Source organism: Hyposmocoma kahamanoa, unplaced genomic scaffold, assembly GCF_003589595.1.
Source record: "Hyposmocoma kahamanoa isolate Upper Pololo Valley unplaced genomic scaffold, ASM358959v1 262, whole genome shotgun sequence".
Classification (NCBI taxonomy): domain Eukaryota; kingdom Metazoa; phylum Arthropoda; class Insecta; order Lepidoptera; family Cosmopterigidae; genus Hyposmocoma; species Hyposmocoma kahamanoa.
The window spans coordinates 2,211,743-2,233,454 of NW_020653765.1; the positions used below are offsets into that span (position 1 = coordinate 2,211,743).

Below are 21,712 nucleotides of genomic sequence, written 5' to 3' on the forward strand. Positions count from 1 at the left end.
TATCAGGTTATAACAAACCATTGACATTTAAAAACTTATGTTTGTACTATTATTTCGTAACATTGTTATGCATTTCGTTACACAACAGGATAAAGCTGAGTGTACACAGTTATTACTCGACTTCGATAATGCAAAAGAAAATGCGTTTGGCAGTAGGCAGATATGTCAATATTATGCATATAAATGATTGTAATTCTGATGACTTATATATGTAAGTATGTAATTGAATTGCTTTTACCTAAGTCTTCTAAGTCGCATAATCGACCAATTGACCCAAACCACAATTTTCTTTTTTAAGAATTCCTCCAAAAACAATCGAATTACTTCAGATATATGACTTTCCTATCGAATACATGCTGATGAACGATGAACATAGTATTTACCTTTAGATTTTTAAGTACTAATTGCGTTGATTATGATTAGAGCATAATTTTGCGATTTAAATAAGGAACCAAACTGTATTTTCTAAATGTTACATTAGTTTTAGGAAAAAATATCTTTAAATATTATTTATTATTTTTTATTTGCTTTTTGCCATATTAATTGATTTATTGCCTACTATTACTTAATGCCATAATGATAAATTAATTATATTTTGCCAATGTATAATAAGCTTAATGTCAACATTTTTGTAGTATTTCATAGCGTACATTTCGTTGCGTACAATTATTTTGAGAAATAGTCAAATGGGTTTTTTTTTCAGTGTTGTGAAATCATTTATAATCTCGTTTTTCTCTATGGGCTTTAAGCCATACAAGTTTATTTTATAATTAAAGCAAAACAAAACTTCAATAGATATTTTGAAGTTTTTTTATTTGTTTATTTTTCTTTGTATTTAATTACCACTATTTGAAATTTTTCGTAAAATTACCCAACAGTAGGACCATGGGACTTATAGAAGGCCACAATTGTTGGTTTGTTTGAAAAAACAAATATACCCGATTTAGATACGGAAAAAAATTGTTTTATTTCCTGCGCGCATTACTGTTTGGCGGCAGAAATAGGTATGGTGGCAATACTTCCCTGGACAAACTTTTTCACAAGGAGTTCTACTGCTATTTAATATTATAAACTGTGTACACCAATGTTGATAGAATGTAATATCAGGGATAGTACAATAACGCGTAACTAGCATTGGAAAATCTCCATTTCGGTAAATTAGTGGCCAAATCAAATACCGCGCACCTGTCGTGCCACCCTAATTACCACCATTTACGGCAATTTATTGTTATCAGTCCGTAGACAACATTTTTTTTTAAATATTCATTTATTTAGCAACTAGTATATGACTGAAAGTAAATGAAACTATTTTTCCGGATTTAATTGATTTAATTATTTATTTTTTCAAATTCGACAGTCGCACTTAAACTCGCTTCTAGGTTTTTGTTCATATATGAGTTAAATAAAAATTGGGTAGTATTTAGTAAGGTGCCTACAGATTTGCTCTACATTGTCGATCGACAGTAACGATTGAGAATTATAGACGTTTTCGAGGAGTTTTAGAGTGCTTATTACGAATGTAGCATTAATTTCTAAATTCAAGATGGTTGACAACAATTTTCAAAAATCAATTTTTGGTAAACCATAAGGAAATGGCATGTATATCTGAATACAAGATGGCGGACAAGACTTCTAATTCTTCTTCTTCTTCTAATTCTTCGCCATCTTGGATTTAGAAATATGTGCTATAGGAAATGAAACTATTTTTCCGGATTTAAATCGCGTATATTTGTTTTTTCAAACAAACCGACCTTTAGGGCCCTTTACAGGTCCCATGGTCACGGTTGACTAAGGTGGTACAGTCTTCAACCAGTTATGTCTAATATTGATGCAAACCACCCTATTTTTTCACTATAGTTACAATAGTTATTAATTAAATACCTTATTTTTAATTTTACAAAGAAAACATTCCAATTTACGCTACATTAAGTTTTACAAACTATTTTATTGAATGAATTTTTATTAAGTTCAATTTATTATTACCACCTCAGTCAACCGTGATCATGGGGCCTGTGAAGGGCCCGAAACGTCGGTTTGTTTGAAAAAACAAATATACGCGATTTAAATCCGGAAAAATAGTCAGTCAAAAATTATTTATTCTATAGGTCAAATAAATTTGCACTTGAAAACGTCACATTTATGGTACTGCTCGTTCACTACGCTGACCTCCCTGAGAAGAACGAGCAAGAAACTCTAGGGATTGCTCTTTTCAAATAAACTCAAATGCTATGGAATACACTTTGAATCAAATTTGTGTGGATTCTGGAGCCATGTCGTCTTTCCGTACATCTTTATCTAACACGTAGTCTTCAATTTTGTAATATGATTTTTCGATCAAAATATTTTTAATGTAGTTTTTAACTTAGGAAATGATAAACTTAATATATGCTCCGGAATCTTATTGTAAAAACGTATAGAGTTCCCCATAAAAGAGTTGTTTACCTTGGTTAAACGAAATCGTGTTACCATGAGTTTGGATTTAGCTCTAAGGTTAATATTATGGATATCTTCTTTCTTATTGAAATTATGTATATTTTTACGAGCATATAAAATATTTGAGTAAACGTACTGTGATGCCATAGTCATGATACCAGTCTCCTTAAACTTTTCTCATGAGAATCCCGTAGGACATTATACTATGAAAGTAACTAAAGTAAACTAGTCTAGCAGTACTAACATCGGTAAGCTCACGTATTTTGCGGACTGCGTATGCAGCGGAGCTTAATCTGCTGGCCAGAGAAGATATATGTGGAAACCATTGAAGTTTACTATCTAAGGTCACTCCCAAGAAGACTGCTTTATTAACAAAGTCTAACTTTTCTCCGTTTATTTCTATGCTTGGACTAGTCGATTTTACGTTAGGTAATTCAAATTTAACACATTTTGTCTTCTTGGCATTAAGCAATAAAAAAATTTTAATTTAACTAAAATAAACTGCCTCTGTGGCCGAACGGTTACCATGCCGGACTGCCACGCAGAGGTCCTAGGTTCGATTCCCGGGCCGGGAGAAATATTTGTATGGCCTACATTTATCTCTCTCGTGAGTTTGGGTGTAATTTGTGTTTGTCTATGTATGTGTCCATGGTACCCGCGACACAGGGTTTCCCTAGTGCGGGGCTATGTTGAGTGTGTGCGTTATTATTATTATTAAAAAAAAGCAATAAATTGTTAGCATTAAACCAATAAACTACCTTAGAGAGGGTATCATTGATATGGTCATAGTGATATGGTCATATATGATTGATATGGTCATATATGATCATAATGTCATGTCTGTCTGTTTTAAAAATCAAGGGTGTGTCATCAGCAAACAACACTATTTCGCAATGGTAATTAACAAAGAATGGCAGATCATTAATATAAATAAAAAATAAGAAAGGCCCAAGTATTGAGCCCTGCGGAACACCCATTTTTACCAGAGAACCCAAAGAAGTCACACCATTTATGTCTACTTTCTGAATTCTACCGTTGAGATATGACGAGACAAGTTTCGACGCCTTGCCTATATGATCAACGCAATCAAATGCCTTTGAGAGGTCACAAAAAACACCAATAGTCTTCTGAGACCTTTCCCAAGCATCAAAGATGTGTTTTAGTAACGCTACCCCTGCATCGCTAGTCGATCTACCACTAGTAAACCCGTATTATTCACTATGAGAAATATGATTCCTACCGAAATAGGACAGTAATTGAGTCAGCATAACCTTTTGGAATATTTTACTTAAAGCTGGTAAAATTGAAATGGGCCTATAGTTGCTAGGATCAACTTTCCTACCGCTTTTGAATAAGGGAATAACTTTGCTGTATTTCATTAAATCGGGAAAAACACCTTCGTCAACGCACCTATTGAAAGCTACAGCTAAATGTGGGGAAATAAGATCAATAACTGAGTCTATAACTTTAGTTGATATGCCCCAGAGATCTTCAGTTTTTTTAACACGTATTGATTGAAAAGCTTTTATGATGTCTTGTGGATTAACATGACGGAAATTAAATAAACTGCCACAAAGTTAATATTTTCCTTTAGGAGATCAATAGCAAGTGAAGGGGAAGAATTTAATGATTCTGTAGTGTTCACAGCAATTTCCGAAAAGAACGATTCAAAAGCATAGGCTACTTTATCTTTAGATTTTATAAGTTTTCTGTCTAATTCTAAAACTATATCTCTATCGTGTTGTTTAACCCTGCCTGACTCTTTATTTATTATGCTCCAAGTAGTTTTAGATTTATTTATCGATTGTCTAATTTTGTCGCTGTGAAACTTAACCTTAGCAGCTACACATACATTTTAAAATATTTTTGAATAAATTCTAACATATTCTATGAAATTGGAATTAGTATTATAAGTTTTCATAACACATAGCTCATACAAACGAGACCTACTTTTATGAATACCTACTGTTGCCCAAACAATTGTTAAAATAAATAGTTTCATTTCCTCTGTGTAACAATCGCGAAAACCTAAAAACTCGATATTTAGCAACTTTTATACAATGTATATATATGCCAGTTCCATCGTACCCTAAACTAAAGCTTACATGCCTGGGCGGCGCTGTTGGAGAGCCGATTCGACAAATAGTAATAGAATTTTTGCCTGTATCGTGTGGGGATTGCTTAATATACAATTTATAGCACCTCTGTTGTTCGTACTGGACACATTCCGATAACAAATGATATGCATCTTCCACTACTCCACATAACTCGCAATTAGGAGAAATTTGAAATAACAAAGTAATGACGTTGAATCATTCTCTTGTAAAATTTGGTTTAGTGCAGATACGCGCCTTTACCAATGCTACATACGCGGATTTGCACTATCTCTGACGATAAGTGATTATGATATAAGCTTTTTAAAATTATTTCCATAACCTCCCTTTGTTCGTATTTAAAGTTTCTTTTTAATAACCATTTATAACTTTCACTTTAAGTTTGGTTCTTAGAAATATTTAATTAACAAGATTTAAGTCCGGTGCAGAAGAGTTATTAATAGTTGAACAATTGTTTGTATCTCAACGGTTTAATTTGTGCTGTGAATTACTGTTAATTCTGATTTAAACGTCAAGTGTTGCCTCAGGCGTTTTATAAGTGAAATTTGTAGAGCCTTGTAGTATTCACATCTATGTATATAAAATCACTGTAACGATATTTTTTTTTATAATATCAAGTGACGGGATGAACAAATCGTGTGCCTGATGGTAAGCTATACGCCTGTCCATAACAGTTGCAGTGCCACTCAAAGCTTTAAACCTTAGAGATCGGAGGGGGCACTGCCACTGCGCCCGTCAACCTGAGACATAAGTTGATAAGTCCCATTTGCCTGTAATTTCACCAGCATTCTTACCCTTCAAAACCGGAACACATCAAAGCTGACATTACTGCTTGGCGGCAGAAATAGGTAAGGTAACTCTTTCACAAGGTGTTCTACTGCTACTAAAATAATAAAGTGCTACGCAGAGGTCCCATAGGTTCGATTCCTGGGCCGGGAGAAATATTTGTATGGCCTACATTTATTTCTCTCGTAAGTTTGGGTATAATTTGTGGTTGTCTTATGCGTGTGGCCATGACACCACACTCGGAGCCAGCGGAAACCGGCGGTCGGGAAGGCAGAATATACGCTATTTCAATTGACAAGGTGTACATTTCAGTGCTTTAATATCGACCTCGACGCATCGCAACGTATTACCCTCTGAGGTATTGAAGATACAACGGAAAGGCGCCAGTATGTGACGAAATCCACTGGTTATGTGCCGGAGTTCGAATGAATACGCCAGCGTAAAACGCATGCCACACCGCGAATGAAAGTAAACTAAGTTAGCTTAGCTCACATACAGCCAAGCAAGTATGCGACATAGCTGTAATTTATCGAGTTCTTAGGTTTTCGCGATTGTTATACATACGAAATGAAACTATTTTTCTGGAAACAAACCGTTTGAAAAAACGAATTACGCGATTTAAATCCGGAAAAATAGTTTCCTAGCTGTAAATTGTTAACGGATTAAACTATGTTTCTTTTCACTTTGTGTAGGAAATTTGAAAACAAACTAATTTCAAACTCGATAATTGCTTGTTTGTTCCGAGATACACAGTTAAATGTTTAAAGAAATATTTATTCATAACAGCAATGTAAACGACTGCTTTTCGTCAAAGTTGTTAAAGGTTAAAATACGGTTCTATAAAATTTATTTCATAACATCAATATTAAAAATTTAAATTTATAATCTCAGTGCAGAGTACTAAAAAAACCGACCTCAAAAGTACGTGGAGTTACATCTATTTGCTAAGTAATAGCAAAAAATATTGAGAGAAAAACGCCTTGAATTGGAACAAATAGCAAAATCAACCATTAAAATAATTGCTCCTTAAGAAAATGTAGGCGCTATTTATGAAAATGAATCTACATGCGTCAACAGCCAACCTTAGAGGTGGATGATTTCCTTCAAAATGAAATGGGACCACTATGGAAGTACCCACTATCCAACAAAAAAAAGGATCATGAAAATCGGTTCACAAATACCGGAGTTATGGCGTAATATACATACAAAAAAAAACACAGTTGAATTGAGAACCTCCTCCTTTTTTGAAGTCGGTTAAAAATCCAACGTTAAAGTACAGTGTATGTTATCGTCAGTAATTAAACATTAAACCAATTATAATTATTCATACAAAGATCGAAAACAAAGAAAAATCTGACAGGACATTAATATGCTTCTGTATGCCAAACTAGCCGTGGTAGCATAGTGATCTGACCTACCACCTCTCAAGCATAGGCCGTGGGCTCGAAACCGGGCTTGCACCAATGAGTTGGTCGGAATTTATGTGCAAAATTTAATTTGAAATTTACCATGAACTTTTTGGTGAAAGAAAGCATGCTGATGAAGCCTGCACGTCGAAGAAAGTTTTTAAATATAGGTTTTATTATAGGTCACGTTGGTTTCTTTGAAAAAACAAAATACGCGATTTAAATTCGTCAAAATAGTTTCATTTCCTATTGTAAGAACTTAACAAAATTAAGAGTATAGACTCTTAATTTTGAGTATTACTACCTCAGCTCGAATTCAATTTTTCCCGTACTTATACGGTTCATTTTGCTTGGGTCGAGCGGCTGGGACACTGGCTTTATTTCGGAATTTATTTTTTTACAAACGAAATTAAAGCCTTCGGAAAAATGTGTATAGGTACGTGTTCTATTTAGTTCAGTTGAAATAAAAAATCATTGGTATATGTAAAGTATCTATTAAATACAGCGGTTTTCTTGTAAACATTCAAGGTGTTTTTTTTCTATCGTGAAAATTTTTAGGAATCGTATTTTCACATCGTATACTGATCAGTGTATATTCTTAATTTTACTGTATATTTTTTCACAAAGTGATTGATTTAACACTTCCACTGTTAGGTGGAATCAACCAAAGCCATTTGAGGTTGAATAGACTTTTAAGTCATTTCACCAAAATATAGTTTAGATACTTACGACTCGCGCTGACTAGAGCCGAAGACAACAAAAATACGGAAACGGCGATTCTCGCTGCAGACTGCATGGTGCCTGCCAACAAAACATATTCATTTAAACAAATACGTATTATAACCCTTATTATTTACCTTAGTAATTTTAAAAATGTTAATTACGTGTCATTCTTTGTTTTATTCAACAAAATACATCGTAGAATTACATCAAGCAGCGACACCATTTTTATATAATCGAAATTGCGACAACAGTTTTCAATTGTTTTTGAGACCAATGCAATTTTAATGACCTCGGTGGCCTAAGGGCGGGTTCCCGTTATATCATGATGGCAGATAGTCGTGCAGTTCAAAGTGTCGTGGCTTGTATATGTAAATGAAGTTGTTCACACATAGAGCAGTACGATTAACTGTCGTACACGACTTTTTTGACGTTCCGACGGCAGACTGTCGTGACAATGGGAAGAGCTAGAACGACAGTCGTCTGACGATAAATAAAACGTCACGATAAAAATATGACGATAGATAATGACGCAGCATTAAACGATTCTGTCGCTGACGTGAACCGGTGAATTGTCGTCACATCTAGTGGGAACCGCGTAACTGGTTCTTAATTCATGGAAATAAATAAAAGCCGCAAGGTGCCAGGTTGGGAACAGTCCCGACCTGGCACCTTGTGATCCCGCGTACAGACGCGGGATGGCTCATAAGACTCGTTGGCACGTTGTTCACCTTCAAAATTCCTTTCTCTGTCTGGCCGTGTGAGAACTGGCATTATCGTGGCGCAAGATGATACGGCATGTACGGTTATTTTTCGGAGTTTGTCAATAGCTTCCGGCAAACAAATGGTCGTGGACCAATCACTATTCACGGTACAACGATTCTCCAAAGCAACAGTAGTCACGTGTCCAGTTTTATTAAAAAAGGAAGCAATCATCCGCTTAGAGGCACTTTGCACGGGCGCCACTTTGGTTGGTTTCGTGCTCGTCTCGAAAAACCCCTTACGCTTGATTGCTGCTTTGTTTTGGGATCGTAACTATAAAACCATGTTTCGTCACCTGTTACTATGTCCCACACCAAATTTGACGCCCCTTCGTTGAATCTGGTAAGCATGGCATTGCACCAGGTGATCCGATCCGTTTTTTGTGCCTCTGTCAAATTGTGTGGGGTCCACCGAGAGCACAGCTTCCGTAAAATCGTACAAAATCATACTACTAAAATTTTCCCGAGTTAAATCTATGGTGATGTAGACAACCAATTTCAAAAATGACGCCACGATGTAAAAACAAGTGACAGTCAGATGAAACAAACTGTATTCTACAGCCAGAGTTCGATTTTGAAATGTTGTAATTACTTTTTAAATAATGTTTATGTAAGTAGCCAGTTCCGGAAACTTATAGTGCGCCCTATGTATACATTTTTATAATCTTTTCCGGGAAGTGGATAATTCGTTTTTCATTGATTTTGAAAACTTTTTAAAAAGAGTTAATACACTATTGTATTAACAATCCGATATTGTCATATCTTTGCGTAAATCGAACAGTAGAATAGACTCGTGTCCAGATACAGTGATTATAACAGTTAAAATGAGCTTAAACAACAAGCCGTCAAGTATTATTTTGGAATAATTACGTAAAATAATAAACACCTTTTTTATAATATCAAGTGACGAGACAAACAAGTCGTGCGCCACATCACAAAGATCTGAGAGGCACTGCCACTGCGTTCATCACCCTGAGACATAAGTTGACAAGTCTCATGTGCCGCTAATTTCACCAGCACCCTTACCCTTCAAAACAGTAATGCTATCATTACTGCTTAGCGACAGAAAACCTTTAAGTAGATTAATAAACAAAGCGAGAAATCAAATGAGAATATATTTGTACCTAGGGATTTATATTTGAATCCCGGTCTGTGATAAATAGTGATAATTCCCCAGAGAGAGGCATTATTGGGATATAGATAGTTAATATATTATCTCATATTTAGTTTTATTAGTATTTAGGTAGCTCGAGTTAGAAATATTGGTAAATTAGTTTGATAAAGTTAGGTTTTTCATGAAATTAAAAAGTAGGTATTTGATGTCATAATAATATGAGGCTGTTTCAAAAATGGTTAGCCACAGAGTAAATATGGTAAAAGAGTACTACCTTGCTTTAGCGTAGTAGCGTTTATGTTTCAAAATTATATTTTATTATGATTTTTTTAAATATTTTTCAAGTAGTTTACAATATTCATATATATATGTACTGATTTTATTATTTATTATATGTACATATGTATATGTAATTATTTATTGATTTTCTATTTATCGACTGATACACGTGTCTTGACTAAATAAAGACTTTTATTTATTACTTATTTATACAATTTATTGGTGACAAACTGTGCCCCAATTCTACAAATTTTAAATCATCTTAGTTGAGTGTCAACGGTAGGATTTTGTACGTTAGCTACTGACTTGTCAGTGGCTAACCATTGAGCTACAATTCAACTGCCATTGCAATTTGACGTGGCAAGTCGATGGCACGTTGATGTAGTCTACTAATTATTTGACATAAAGAAAAAATATTTCATTTGAAGACTAAATTGCTACTTGAAAGAGATGAAGACTAAGAGAAGCGTAGAACTTACATGATAGTTTTAGTAAGGCAACATCGATCGTTAGTGATTGAATGAAAGAACGCCAAACTGCCATTCCATAAAGGGCTGAACTGCCATTGCAACTACATTTTTCCAGAATAACAAAGCACTTGTGTTATGGAAATAGGAAACAACGCGACGGTACCACAAACACTCAGACCCGAGACATTATAGAAAAGTTAGTTTCTACACTGACCCGGCCGGGGATCGAACCCGGGACGTCAGAGATGGTGACGTCGTGAAAACCGGTGTGCAAGCCACTCGACCACGGATCACTCATCAATTGCAATATAATCTGAGTGGAGTCAAGAAAATTAGTAAAAGGAGGATAGCGACATCGCGTGTATTTTGTGACCCAGTGTTTTTGACTACGTGCATTAAGGAGACATATCAATACTTGTGATCGATTATCAAAGCATCAAAAAAGCTAAATGAGTACAGCCTATAGAAGCTGGGGTTATAAAGTTGATATAGGTTATGTTTGCAACATTGTCCTGTATTTCGCTGCAGATGTTTGTTCGTAGTAGCAGAAAACGACTACTTTTCAGTTTGTTCCCAAAAATAATAAAGAACTTCCACAATATTCCCAAATATGCCAAACTCTGCCACATTTAATATAACTTATCAAGTTCTGTGACAATGAAAATGAATAAAAATTTAAACGGGCCAAATGGCAGAAACATGCCACAAATGGTCACACTGTTCTCAATATGAATGTGACATGAGATTCACTCTGGGCTTTTTGGAGGGAAAAGTGTCGTTTTTATTTTGACTTTCAATTATTTTGTGAAATCTAGTTTAAAGTGGAATAGGATAGTGCTATTGTGCCTTAATCGAAGATTAAAACGCGAAATTATACGAATCTCGAACTAAAATACCCGTATCGGCCCGTTCTAAGGAATCCCGAGTCAATCCAAGCACGGCGCCTCAAATTGCCTATCCTCTTTGTGGCGGCCATATTTACAGAAACATAATTAAACGAAGACATGACTCAAAGGACTTGTATCCAAGCCAAAATTATTAATAATAAATAATAATATGATTATCAATATCTTAGACTATGGAAACTAATTTCCATCCTCTAAGTCAATATCACATTGATATGTGACATTTACATTGGCAAGAGGCTTCTTGTCAAAACGTTCCTATGCATCAGTATCAGTTCATATTTTTGTCACATTGTGTTTTATTTTTTTTATGTCATTACTGTTTAATTGATTACTTCGTTAGGTATTTTATAGCTTTAATGTTTTATGGTGTACTATAAAATAACCAATACTTCAGGCAGGTAAGTAAACATTCAATTATGCTTAAAATGAAACGTACGTACAAGAACGTTACTCAATCTATGGTGGAATTGAATTAATTGCATTGTGTTCTTGCGTCTGTTCTAAAATACAATGTTTTTTATTCCCGACTTCGAAAAATAGAGAAAAATATATTGATAACTAGGCATAAACTAAAACGCAAAATTATACTAGCAAAGTACATGAACGGCTCTTCGTCGTTATTGGAGTAGCTTTCGCTATCCTTCTTTAGGGCCCTGATGTAGCACTTAGCAGTCTCTGAATTAAGAGGGAGCAGAGGAAAAATTCCTAATCTTCGATTTGATTTTAGAGAAGTATATCCACTTTTAAGTTAAAAATAAAATATTGTATGAGTAACTACGCTATATATTCAAGCATAGACATTAATCAGAAACATAAAACAATAAAGTTTCCTCGATAGATAAAAATCACGAAATGACCTCTAATTTTCACATTTTTTCGATTTATCCTCGAAATGCTACAGGTTATTAGGACAAAAATTAAATAATTAATTATATTTATGCATGATTGACAACTGTCACTACGGATTTTTTTTAATCCCTTTAGAGTTATTATATTTAGAGTTATTCCGCTTAAACGAATTTGGTACTTTTAATGCGCAAAATTCAACATCTCCTGTCGCATGTCACGCGAACTTCAGGCATATCTTTGTCTCACAAATTTGGGCGGAGCCAACGTCAAAACTTTTTTGGCATGCTCCCTCTTAATCAATCTCTTGCTACTTAACTATATTGTTGCTAATTACACGTGTCAGTAAGTCAGTAACTTTAAGTGTGGTTACACGCGGCGAGTTTTAGCAGTCGCATGCTTGTATCGCATTTACATCGCTGCTCAAAATCGTGCGAGTGTGTAAAGGTAGACGATTAGCGACTGCGTCGCGTTTGCATCGCTGCTAAAAGTGGCCATGTGTAACCGCTCTAATACTGTCCTTTACTTTATAATGGTCGACACACAAAACTGCGATGCGACGTTGTCTCGATCGATCGCACGAAATCGCATCGCAGCAATTCGCGTCGCATTTTGTGTTTTTAAGATATAAGTTTAAAGAGATTAACATTGTTACATTAACATCACAGTACACTTATGAAAATGTTATTTATGTTAAGAAAAATATTTTTTTAATGAAAAATAGTGACAGACATAACATTAATACGAGGAATAAAAATAAACTAGCTGTTCATGTCTTAAAATCTTAAAATAAAGTCTCAAATTCATTTAAGGGGCAATATATACGCTTCTATAATAAGATACCGATTGATATTCAAAATTTGCCATTTACGAAGTTTAAAACTATAGTGAAACAAAAACTTTATACTAAAGATTATTACACAGCTTAAAAAAAAATGTTATGAAAAATGAATTCAAATGTATATTTACAAAGAACAACTCCTAGAGTTTCTTGCTCATTCTTCTCGGGGGAATCTGCCTTACAAATGAGCTGACAAGTTTAATCAGTATGACGATTTCAAGTGTAATTTGCTTACCTATTATTTGATTTTAAATAGGACATACGTCCAACAATCTTGCCTCATGTGGATTGAGGACCTCACTGAATCTGGGAAGAATTTTGAAACTTCATATTTTTTTTATTTCACAGCCACATAAATTACCAGATCTCAAACATGAGAATTCACTGTACTATGCAGTGGATTTGCAGTTTTGGCCACCCTAGGCCCCAGGCCATGTAGTCAGTACCAGAAACCGTTCAGTAGTTTTTGAGTTTATCGCGATCAGACAGACAGACAGACAGACGTAGTCGTGTAGTGATTATATATTACATTATAGATATCGTCGCCTTACTTTCTCAAATTCGTATCTTAAAGCACAAAATTACTGCAATGCACAAAATGGATTGTATATACAAATTTTACATGTTAGTTTCACATCACATTCACACACTGGCTTTTACCTATTCTTGATGTAACGCATTCAAATTAACCCCTTGATAAGAAATTTAAAATAAATAGAAAGTTTTATCACCTCCTGACCAATCACTCTCTATAAGATACGAGTTTAAGTACTTTCTTAATCATCGGTATGTATCATATCTATATTTTATACATAAAATGTAAGAAAGTGATTTAGGAAGATTATTGTTATACGTTGCGGTGCAGTGCGGCCCGCCATAATGTGCATGAGCCTTTAAAATATTTACGTGCTTTGTGTTATTTTTTGTTATCATCAGTGAATTTTTTGTCACGATTGGCCGTCTCTAAAATCTGGCCGCCCTAGACCCGGGCCTACTAAGTTAGGGCAAATCCGCCACTGGTACTATAAGTATTAGAGCAAAGGAATTCAGATCATAAACAATTTACAAATCATTTCCTTTAACGAATCGGTCTTGCCGGGAATTAAACCCGGGACGTCCACCCAGATCCCACGGTTCAAACTTGCGAGGCTGAGGTAGTAAATCACTAAGCGTAACAACTATAAGCTGCTATCGATTCTAAAAGTTTCAACTGTTGCTTGCTAGAAATCGAATTAAAATTTCCTGCATGGTGGGCAAGTTCTTTTATTATTCCGTTAATAAAATTCAATTTAATTGTGATGTAAGTAATGTTAAATTTATTAATGGGTACATAGCTATATAAAAAAAAATGTATTTTATTTTTTTTATTATTATTTTTATTTTATATTTATTTATTTATTACTAGTCGAGGTGCACGGTTTTCAAATAAAAGCATTTTATTTGAAGATTTTTTAACACGATGCATATAACACTCTCATAGACGCATAAGACACAGTACAGTTAATCTATCATTGATTGTAATGAACATTATGATTGTTTACAGCCGTGATATTCATTTATTTTTAACCGACTTCAAAAAAGGACATTACGCGATAACTCGTTAATTTGTGAACTGATTTTAATGATTCTTTTTTGTTGGAAACAGGGTACCTCAGTATTGGCCTCATTAAAATTTGAAGAAAGTATTCTAACTCTAAGGGTGGCTAGGGGATGAATCCGGTTTAGCGCACTTTCCGATAACCGATTTCAATAAAACTTTTGAGGTTGGCTTTTTTTTATAAAAAAAGTTGTTTTTGAAATTAATCTACTAGTGAGTTATATATAATTAATGATACAAAAATTGACCACAAGGAAATATTCCTTTGATCTATCAGGATTAGAACCTGCGTCTATGCCAAACCAGGGCGACCGTTCTACCAACTGAGCCAGGGACTAAAATCAGCAGATCTTACGAATTTTTCTACACCTTTGTTAACGTTAAGTTAGTTAATCTATCAATTTTTTTTCTTGTTGGTAATCAGCATAAATTTCCTTTGAAGATACTACAAAGGTTTTTCGTCATTACAAATAGCAGACATACTAACTTATGCACGAGTGTCTTTTAGGTTCAGGGGCCTAGGTAGAAGAATAAGAAGATTTAAGAGGCTTAGGATGTTACCTACGCAACGTGTCAACACTAGGGAATTGATTAGATTCCACGTTACAGGATGACGTTAAAATAATTTGCACGGCGTTACAGGCTCAAAACTTTTTTAAGGTAACGTGTGGACACACGTTTATCCACAAAAGTACAAGATACGAAGCAAAAATATGAACGAGAATAATACTAACTCGCCTGTGTCACTAGTTACTACCCTGAGATTTATTATTATATTTTTCATGATACCAACAGACGGGACGAACATGACGTGCGGCTGTATTCCGGTTTTGAAGGGTGCTGGAGAAATTACAGGCACATGGCACTTGTCAACTTATGTCTTAGCGTACGGGCGTAGTGAAAGTGCCCCTTAAATTTTTGCGATTTAAAACTGAGTGGTACTGTAACCGTTATAGCCAGGCGTGTAGCTTACCATCAGGCGCACGACTTGTCTGTCACTTGATTTTATAAAAAACTCGGCACGCCTGTCCATAGCAGTTGCAGTGCCACTCAGAGCTTAAAGTCCCAAAGATTTGAGGGGCACTACCGCTGTGCCCGTCACTGAGACATAAGTTGACAAGTCCCATGTGCCTGTAATTTCACCTACAATTTTGAAGGGAAAGGGTATTCCTTTCCCTTCAAAACCGCAACACAGTAATGCTCACATTACCGCTTGGCGGCAGAAACAGGTAAGGTGGCAGTACTTCCCTGGATGAACTCTTTCACAAGGAGATACTGCTACTAAATTATAGCAACAGCCGTCGGTATCTATATATTTAATTATAAAATATAAATTTAATAAGTACAAAATGTTACTACTTCTTATGTGATGATATATCGCTTCTAGTGATCTATAAGCGATATATAATTTGCTACACAAAATTGTCACAAAACTGTAAACTCATTGTAGAGGCACTTGTTCACTTTGATCGTAAAAATGTTGGCTTTCCAAACTTGGAGACTCTACAACGAGGTGTCTGCGTTAGAAATTACGGATTAAGCAACCATTAGAGGTATAATATAATGATTTTTCTTATTTATTTTGGTATTTCAATGTGTTTAAAGGCGAAGGAAAAGATAAAAAATAATTTGAACCGAATTTTAACTACACGTTTTTATCACCTTTAAAAAGTTTGTGTTTTCGTGTACAATTTAATTTTATATTCAACAATGTGAATAAAATTACCAATAATAAGAAATTAGGTTCAATAAAATATTAACAAACTCAAACAAACGGTTACTAAAGCAATATTTTATATTTAAAATATATTAAATTAAATTATTAGTTTGTTAGACGTACGGAGAATAGCTTTTTTAAATGATTTATCGAAATATATTAGTAAATATAGTAGTAACAAATATAACGGACATTGCTAGTAATATATTAGGCACATCACTATCAAGACGGATAAGAGTTAAGCGGAGGTGTACTGAACTAGAGCTGTACTTACCGTGTGGTTCCCACCTGTTGCACGTCGAGAATGATAGTCCGGCGGGTGGTTCCAGCTTTATATAGCACGGCGCGCCCGCGCCCTGGAGATGCTCAAACTGAAATCTAATTGCGCTACGATTTCAGAATTTCTTTATTTTTTTACTACACGTCGTTCAGTACCGAAACAAATGCGCAAATTGAAAATTGTTTTAGCTATACTGGACACGACAGAAATCACAGACCGCGTTAGTAAAAAATTATGTGTTGTCTGTTGTCTGTGTGACTATTTCTTTGTGTTAATTATAAACAATACGCATATGGGAAATGTATTTTATTACAGACGAGTTAATTTGTATTCTTGGTATAATAAAGAAACATGTGATCATACGTCAACATATGATTTAATATATGAAACTCATTAAAATATTTTTTTATTAACTGCCTGTAATTTCACCCTTACCCTTCCTTAAACCGGAACACAATAATGCTCAAATTACTTCGACAGACGAACACTTTCACAAGGACCTGTGCTGCTTTTTAAAAAAATACTAATAATTGCATAAAACAAATTATGAGTAAGTGAAATTTTAATAGAAATTAACGTTAACAAATTATTTCGCCCGAGAATATTTAAACCTCGCTCGTGAAAAGTTGTCATTTTACACATGTGTCCTTATTACACCAAGGGTGCGAATTGTGTTTAACATGTGAATTATACGTTACGTTTCCTATAATACAGTACACGTCTTTCATATTGCCCTTAATGCGTGAATGTCGTAACTGAGTAAGGGTTTCGCGCGTTTAAAAAACATTCTAGTATTCATCAATGTACATTGAACGTAATAACGGTGAATAGAACTTGCCTTTTTTAAATTTTGGTTATGAAATTATGCTAGCTGTGCAGAACACCTCGGCGCCAAACATAGAACCCAATTAAATGACTACGTCCTATGTTTTGCCCCGAGGGAGAGTTGGGAGTTTCATATCTTTCATACCTTAGTGAAACCTGCATGCTTGGGTCTTCTTATATTACTACGTCTTCTAAGAATATTACTTCGGTTGTTTTCTTCACGTTTTCCTTACTAATAAGAACAACACTTTCTTTCCATTGAAAATGACTAAAAGATAAATGCAACAAACGGGTAACGTTTTTCTATCTTAAATTATTGTTAGGCTACAATTGTTTGTATTGTGGTGTGATAAGTCTCGAGTTCGAACCCCAGTAGGACCGATTTGGGAAATCAACTTTTCTAAATTGGTTCTAGATTTTATATTCCGGGGCATTTCTTCCAGTGCCTCTTCTGTCCTGAAGGCTGGCTGTCAGCTTCTTATAGTCGTCTCTATTAGCAACCGGAACGGCTGTTCGACGGAGGAAATGCCAGTCCACTCCCGGATGTTTCGCAGCTACGATTTCTTCCTTCGCCCAGCGCTTCTCTTTCCCTGCACTTTGACCACCATTATCAACTGTAGCAGCGTGTATCTATAGTTCCTGATCACGTGAACGAGATATTCTATCTTGCGTCTTTCGATGGCTTCATTTTCCGGGACATATGTACGCCGGGGCACCGCAGAGTACATTCCGTTACTTTGGTACTCATAATACAGAAAATGTAGTCGTCTAAGGTAGTGTAGCCGTCTGGCACTCTGGCACATAATGGCGTCCCAATTTGCAGCAGATTCGCACGCCGATTGTATTGGGTGTTATAATGTAGGGGAGACCGGGGCAGAACGGGATAGTTAAGAGAAAAACCTTCATAATTTGAAAATCAACCATTATAATGTAAATCTTTGACATAAAAAGGAACATATATAGATTCATCTTTAATAATTATAGTTTTGAGAGATCTGAATTACAATATTTATTTGGCAAATAGGAACAAAAGTAATCATGTCAGATTTCCCGTTTTGCCCCATTGTTGGGGCAAAATGGGATACGCAACGGGGCAAAACGAGTAAACATTTTAATCAGGTAAGCAACGTTCACAAGTATGTGCCTCTTCGTCGTCATCGTCAACTCCAGCACAGGAATTATGGGCCCAACCCTTGCACACGCTACAGATCACCCAACCTTCCGTTGACTCTGAATATAAATACCCACAATATATGCAAGCGCAGTCTTTATTTTCGTCATCTTGGGATGATTCGGTATCGGTATCGCTTGCTATTTTGTTTAGCTTAGTTTTGTTCTTTTTACGCTTCTTGACTTCGGGTTTTTTCTTATTAGATTTATTTTTTTCAGTCTTCTTCCTGTCAGATTTGTTTTTGTCAGTCTTAATTTCCCTACTACGACTTTTTTTAATATTTATATCGTTAATGAGATCATTTTTGTATGGAGACTCTGTTAGTATTGCAGTTTTTCCACGTTTTCTAGTTATCCTCTTCTGAGTTCTTATTTCCTTTGGTATAGCCATGATATTTTCAGGGGTCACTATAAACGAAGACGTCGTTGCTACCATAACTTGTCTCTCAGGAGTTTTTTCTTTCGAAGTAGAAAGTCGAGGGTGTTTTATGGTAGGGCCAAGAGAATCTATATTATTCTGTGTTAATAGGATGCTGTCAGAAGCAGTTTTATTTGAAATCGACGTGCCATTATTACTATCACAATTAATATTGTTAGAGGGCAAGACAGGATCGGAATGAAGCTCCTCGTGTTGACTGGATACACGCTCATTCAAATTTTCATTTTGTGACGATAATGTGACATCTGGAAAAGTCCTGACTTGATAAGCCATTTCATGTTCAGGTGAATTATCGTTATAAGTGACCGTGGCTGAACTTTGTTGTGCTGCCTCAACAGCTGATGTCGACGGCCCTGGTTGGTTCTGATTGACCCTGGTTGGTGGCTGATTTGTCAATTCAGAAATATTTGCCATATTTGGGTCCCCAGTTGTAAGGTTTTCCGTGTTTGTTGTTTCGGCAGCTATGAAGTCTGCATCTGTAAATACGTTTTTATCCAGTGGCCATATTCCACATTTTTTGAATCCATTTATGGCGGTCGGCATAGTTGCCGCTTGTAAATAAGCTTGTCCGAATAGCTTCGCTACTTGGTATGCAGTAACCACGCGACCAGGGTGCTCTTTCAACCATTTTTTTACTTCTGCACTGTAGTATATACTCAGCGGCCTCATAAAGTTCAACTGCCTCTGTGGCCTAACGGTTACCATGCCGGACTGCCACGCAGAGGTCCCAGGTTCGATTCCCGGGCCGGTAGAAATAGTTGTATGGCCTACAATTATTTCTCTCGTGAGTTTGGATGTAATTTGTGGTTGTCTATGTGTGTGTCCATGGCACCCGCGACACAGGGTTTCCCTAGTGCGGGGCTATGTTGAGTGTGTGCGTTATTATTATTATTATTATTAAAGGCAACATCTAAAGGCTGCAATTTATGAGCGCAGTGTGGAGGTGTACACAATAAAATCACATGATGCTCCCGTGCGTAATCTATCAGGTCAATGTTTTTTGTGTGCGACGCGTGACCATCCAACAGCAACAAAACGGACTTTGCTTCAGTGGGTTTTGAGTACACCACGAATTTCTTAAACCAGTCGAGGAATATTTTTGATGTGATCCACCCGTTGTCACTGCAAGTCCCCCAAAACCCAGGTGGCGCGTCATCAAGCAATTCGTTTTTCATGCGTTTTCGGGCGTATATCAACATTGGCGGCACATAAGTCCCTGCAGCGTTGAAGCAGATTTCGGCAGTTACTAATTGGCCTCTTTCTGCTGATGAAAGGCAGCCAACTTGTTTTTGGCCCTTGAGCGACAATATTCTTGAATGACTTTTTGGGACAGTACTGACTCCTGTCTCATCCACGTTAAATATTCTGTCTGGAGTAAGTTTGTGTTGGTCAATCACTTTTTCCAGCAAAGAGAAAAAATCATTTACTGTCACTTTATTGAAAGCCATCGCCCTTGCAGCGGAAGTTGGTTCTGGCCGCCTGTAAGTAAGATCGGAATGTCTTTTTAAGAATCCACTCAGCCAATCTTCACCAGCCATTCCAGTTTCCTCGCTAAATGGATGATCAATTCTATTTTTTTCAGCTAACTGGTAAGCTAATACACGAAGTTCTTTTCCAGTTATGCCAAAAAGACGAGCTTCCATTGACTTCACATATTCTGCTAACTCGTTCTCCTGCTCTTTGGTGAAAACGGTTCTGTATCGTCCTAGCTTCTTCTTACCATAGTCATTATCTGAATCAGTATCAAGGTTTTCTGCGTTTCGAGCCTTTCGAACGCGACGCTCTAATGTTGACTTTGGAACATCATATGCAGCTGATGCTCGAAGGAATCCCATCCTATCGGAAAGAACAGCACTTACTGCTCTTCTCATATCTTCTTCCTCCCATTGTACGCGATTTGACTTCCTTTTATAATTGCGTACCATATTACCTGAAAACAACAACAAAAAACGCATTTAATATGTACAATAAACATTTTAAATGTCGGGGCAAAACGGGATACTGTCCCATTATGCCCCGATCGATTTGCCCTAAGTCACGAGTTTCCGAGAAACCATAACCAATTCTAACCTATAATTTTGCAGTAACAAAAATTGCATCAAAATCAATGTTTTATACGTAGTAACAAGCTGAAGGCAGAAATACTTCAAAAACATATGTACTTACCTTTGTGTACATCGATAAAATAGCGAAAATGTCATAAGAAATCCAGTAAAAAAATATTTTCACTCGCAACGAAAAAAACAAGTAGCCGTGAGCTCGTTCCGCGCTGACGCATGTGACACGACTGAAGTTCGCCCGAATGGCGCTAAAACTTGTGCGTTTTCGTTGACAATTTACGATCAGTAGTTCATGTTCCGTTTTGCCCCGAACCTCGTTTTGCCCCGGTCTCCCCTACTGGTCTTTATCCGTTCAACTTACCAATCTTGCCAATACGAACCTGAATGCCATAGTATAACCATTTATATGTGGCCCCTTCAAACGAGGCGTGAACCGGCATGGTGAATCTTGTAGGCATGCATGGTGGAGGTGGCTAGGTCAGTGATAGTATCAACACTTCACTAGGTTCCTTCACGTTTGGATTCCACTTTCCATTTCACATCCGGTGGAGTGGAGTTATCTGCCTGTCAGATATAAAAAAAATAACGATTATGGCATAGGGCTTACACCCTCGTTGTAGATTTAACGCGTTAAGTGGACTATGATAAATCAAAGTCGTAATACGGTAGGCTACACCGAGATATATTTATAAACTTACTGTAAAAATTATCGAGAACTGTATGTAGGTTACTTCATATGTGTAATGTCCATATTATCAAAAGACGAGATAACATTTATTTAGCTTATCTTGTTTCTGAATGAAAATCCTGTCAAAAGGGAAATTTTTCCAAAAGGATAAGATTTTCTATTACACTTTTTCTTTTCTGTGCATGTTACGCGAACACGCGTGTGTGAACCGACTTCGGTGGTTCTTGTATTGTTGGAAAGGGTTTACCTCAATAACGA

At 36.0% G+C, this 21,712-nt stretch overlaps 2 protein-coding genes across 2 annotated transcripts in view; both read right to left on the reverse strand.

The window, feature by feature from the left end:
* Positions 1 to 16,271, reverse strand: part of LOC113228922 (CAPA peptides-like) — a 28,126-nt gene extending 11,855 nt beyond the window's left edge. The window contains exons 1-2 of the mRNA XM_026462366.1: positions 16,267 to 16,271; positions 7,469 to 7,540 (exon numbers count right to left, since the gene is read on the reverse strand). Coding sequence (XP_026318151.1) covers positions 7,469 to 7,535 — 67 coding nt within the window. The 5' untranslated portion in view covers positions 7,536 to 7,540; positions 16,267 to 16,271. The remainder of the gene's footprint in view (positions 1 to 7,468; positions 7,541 to 16,266) is intronic.
* A 1,729-nt stretch (positions 16,272 to 18,000) lies between these two features.
* On the reverse strand, positions 18,001 to 20,583 carry LOC113228920. The gene is made up of 2 exons (XM_026462364.1): positions 19,610 to 20,583; positions 18,001 to 19,379 (listed from the first exon to the last, which is right to left on the reverse strand). The coding sequence occupies exons 1-2, from the start codon at positions 20,575 to 20,577 to the stop codon at positions 18,209 to 18,211; spliced, it is 2,139 nt and encodes a 712-aa protein (XP_026318149.1). The 5' UTR covers positions 20,578 to 20,583; the 3' UTR covers positions 18,001 to 18,208.
* Between the last annotated feature and the right edge of the window lie 1,129 nt (positions 20,584 to 21,712).

Excerpts from the sequence above, each read along its gene's own strand:
- LOC113228920 (XM_026462364.1), bottom strand. The coding sequence starts at position 20,577 with ATGAGAAGAGCAGTAAGTGCTGTTCTTTCCGATAGGATGGGATTCCTT. Across the intron at positions 19,380-19,609 it reads TTGCAGCCTTTAGATGTTGC|CTTTATGAGGCCGCTGAGTA; the intron begins CTTTAATAATAA and ends GAGGCAGTTGAA.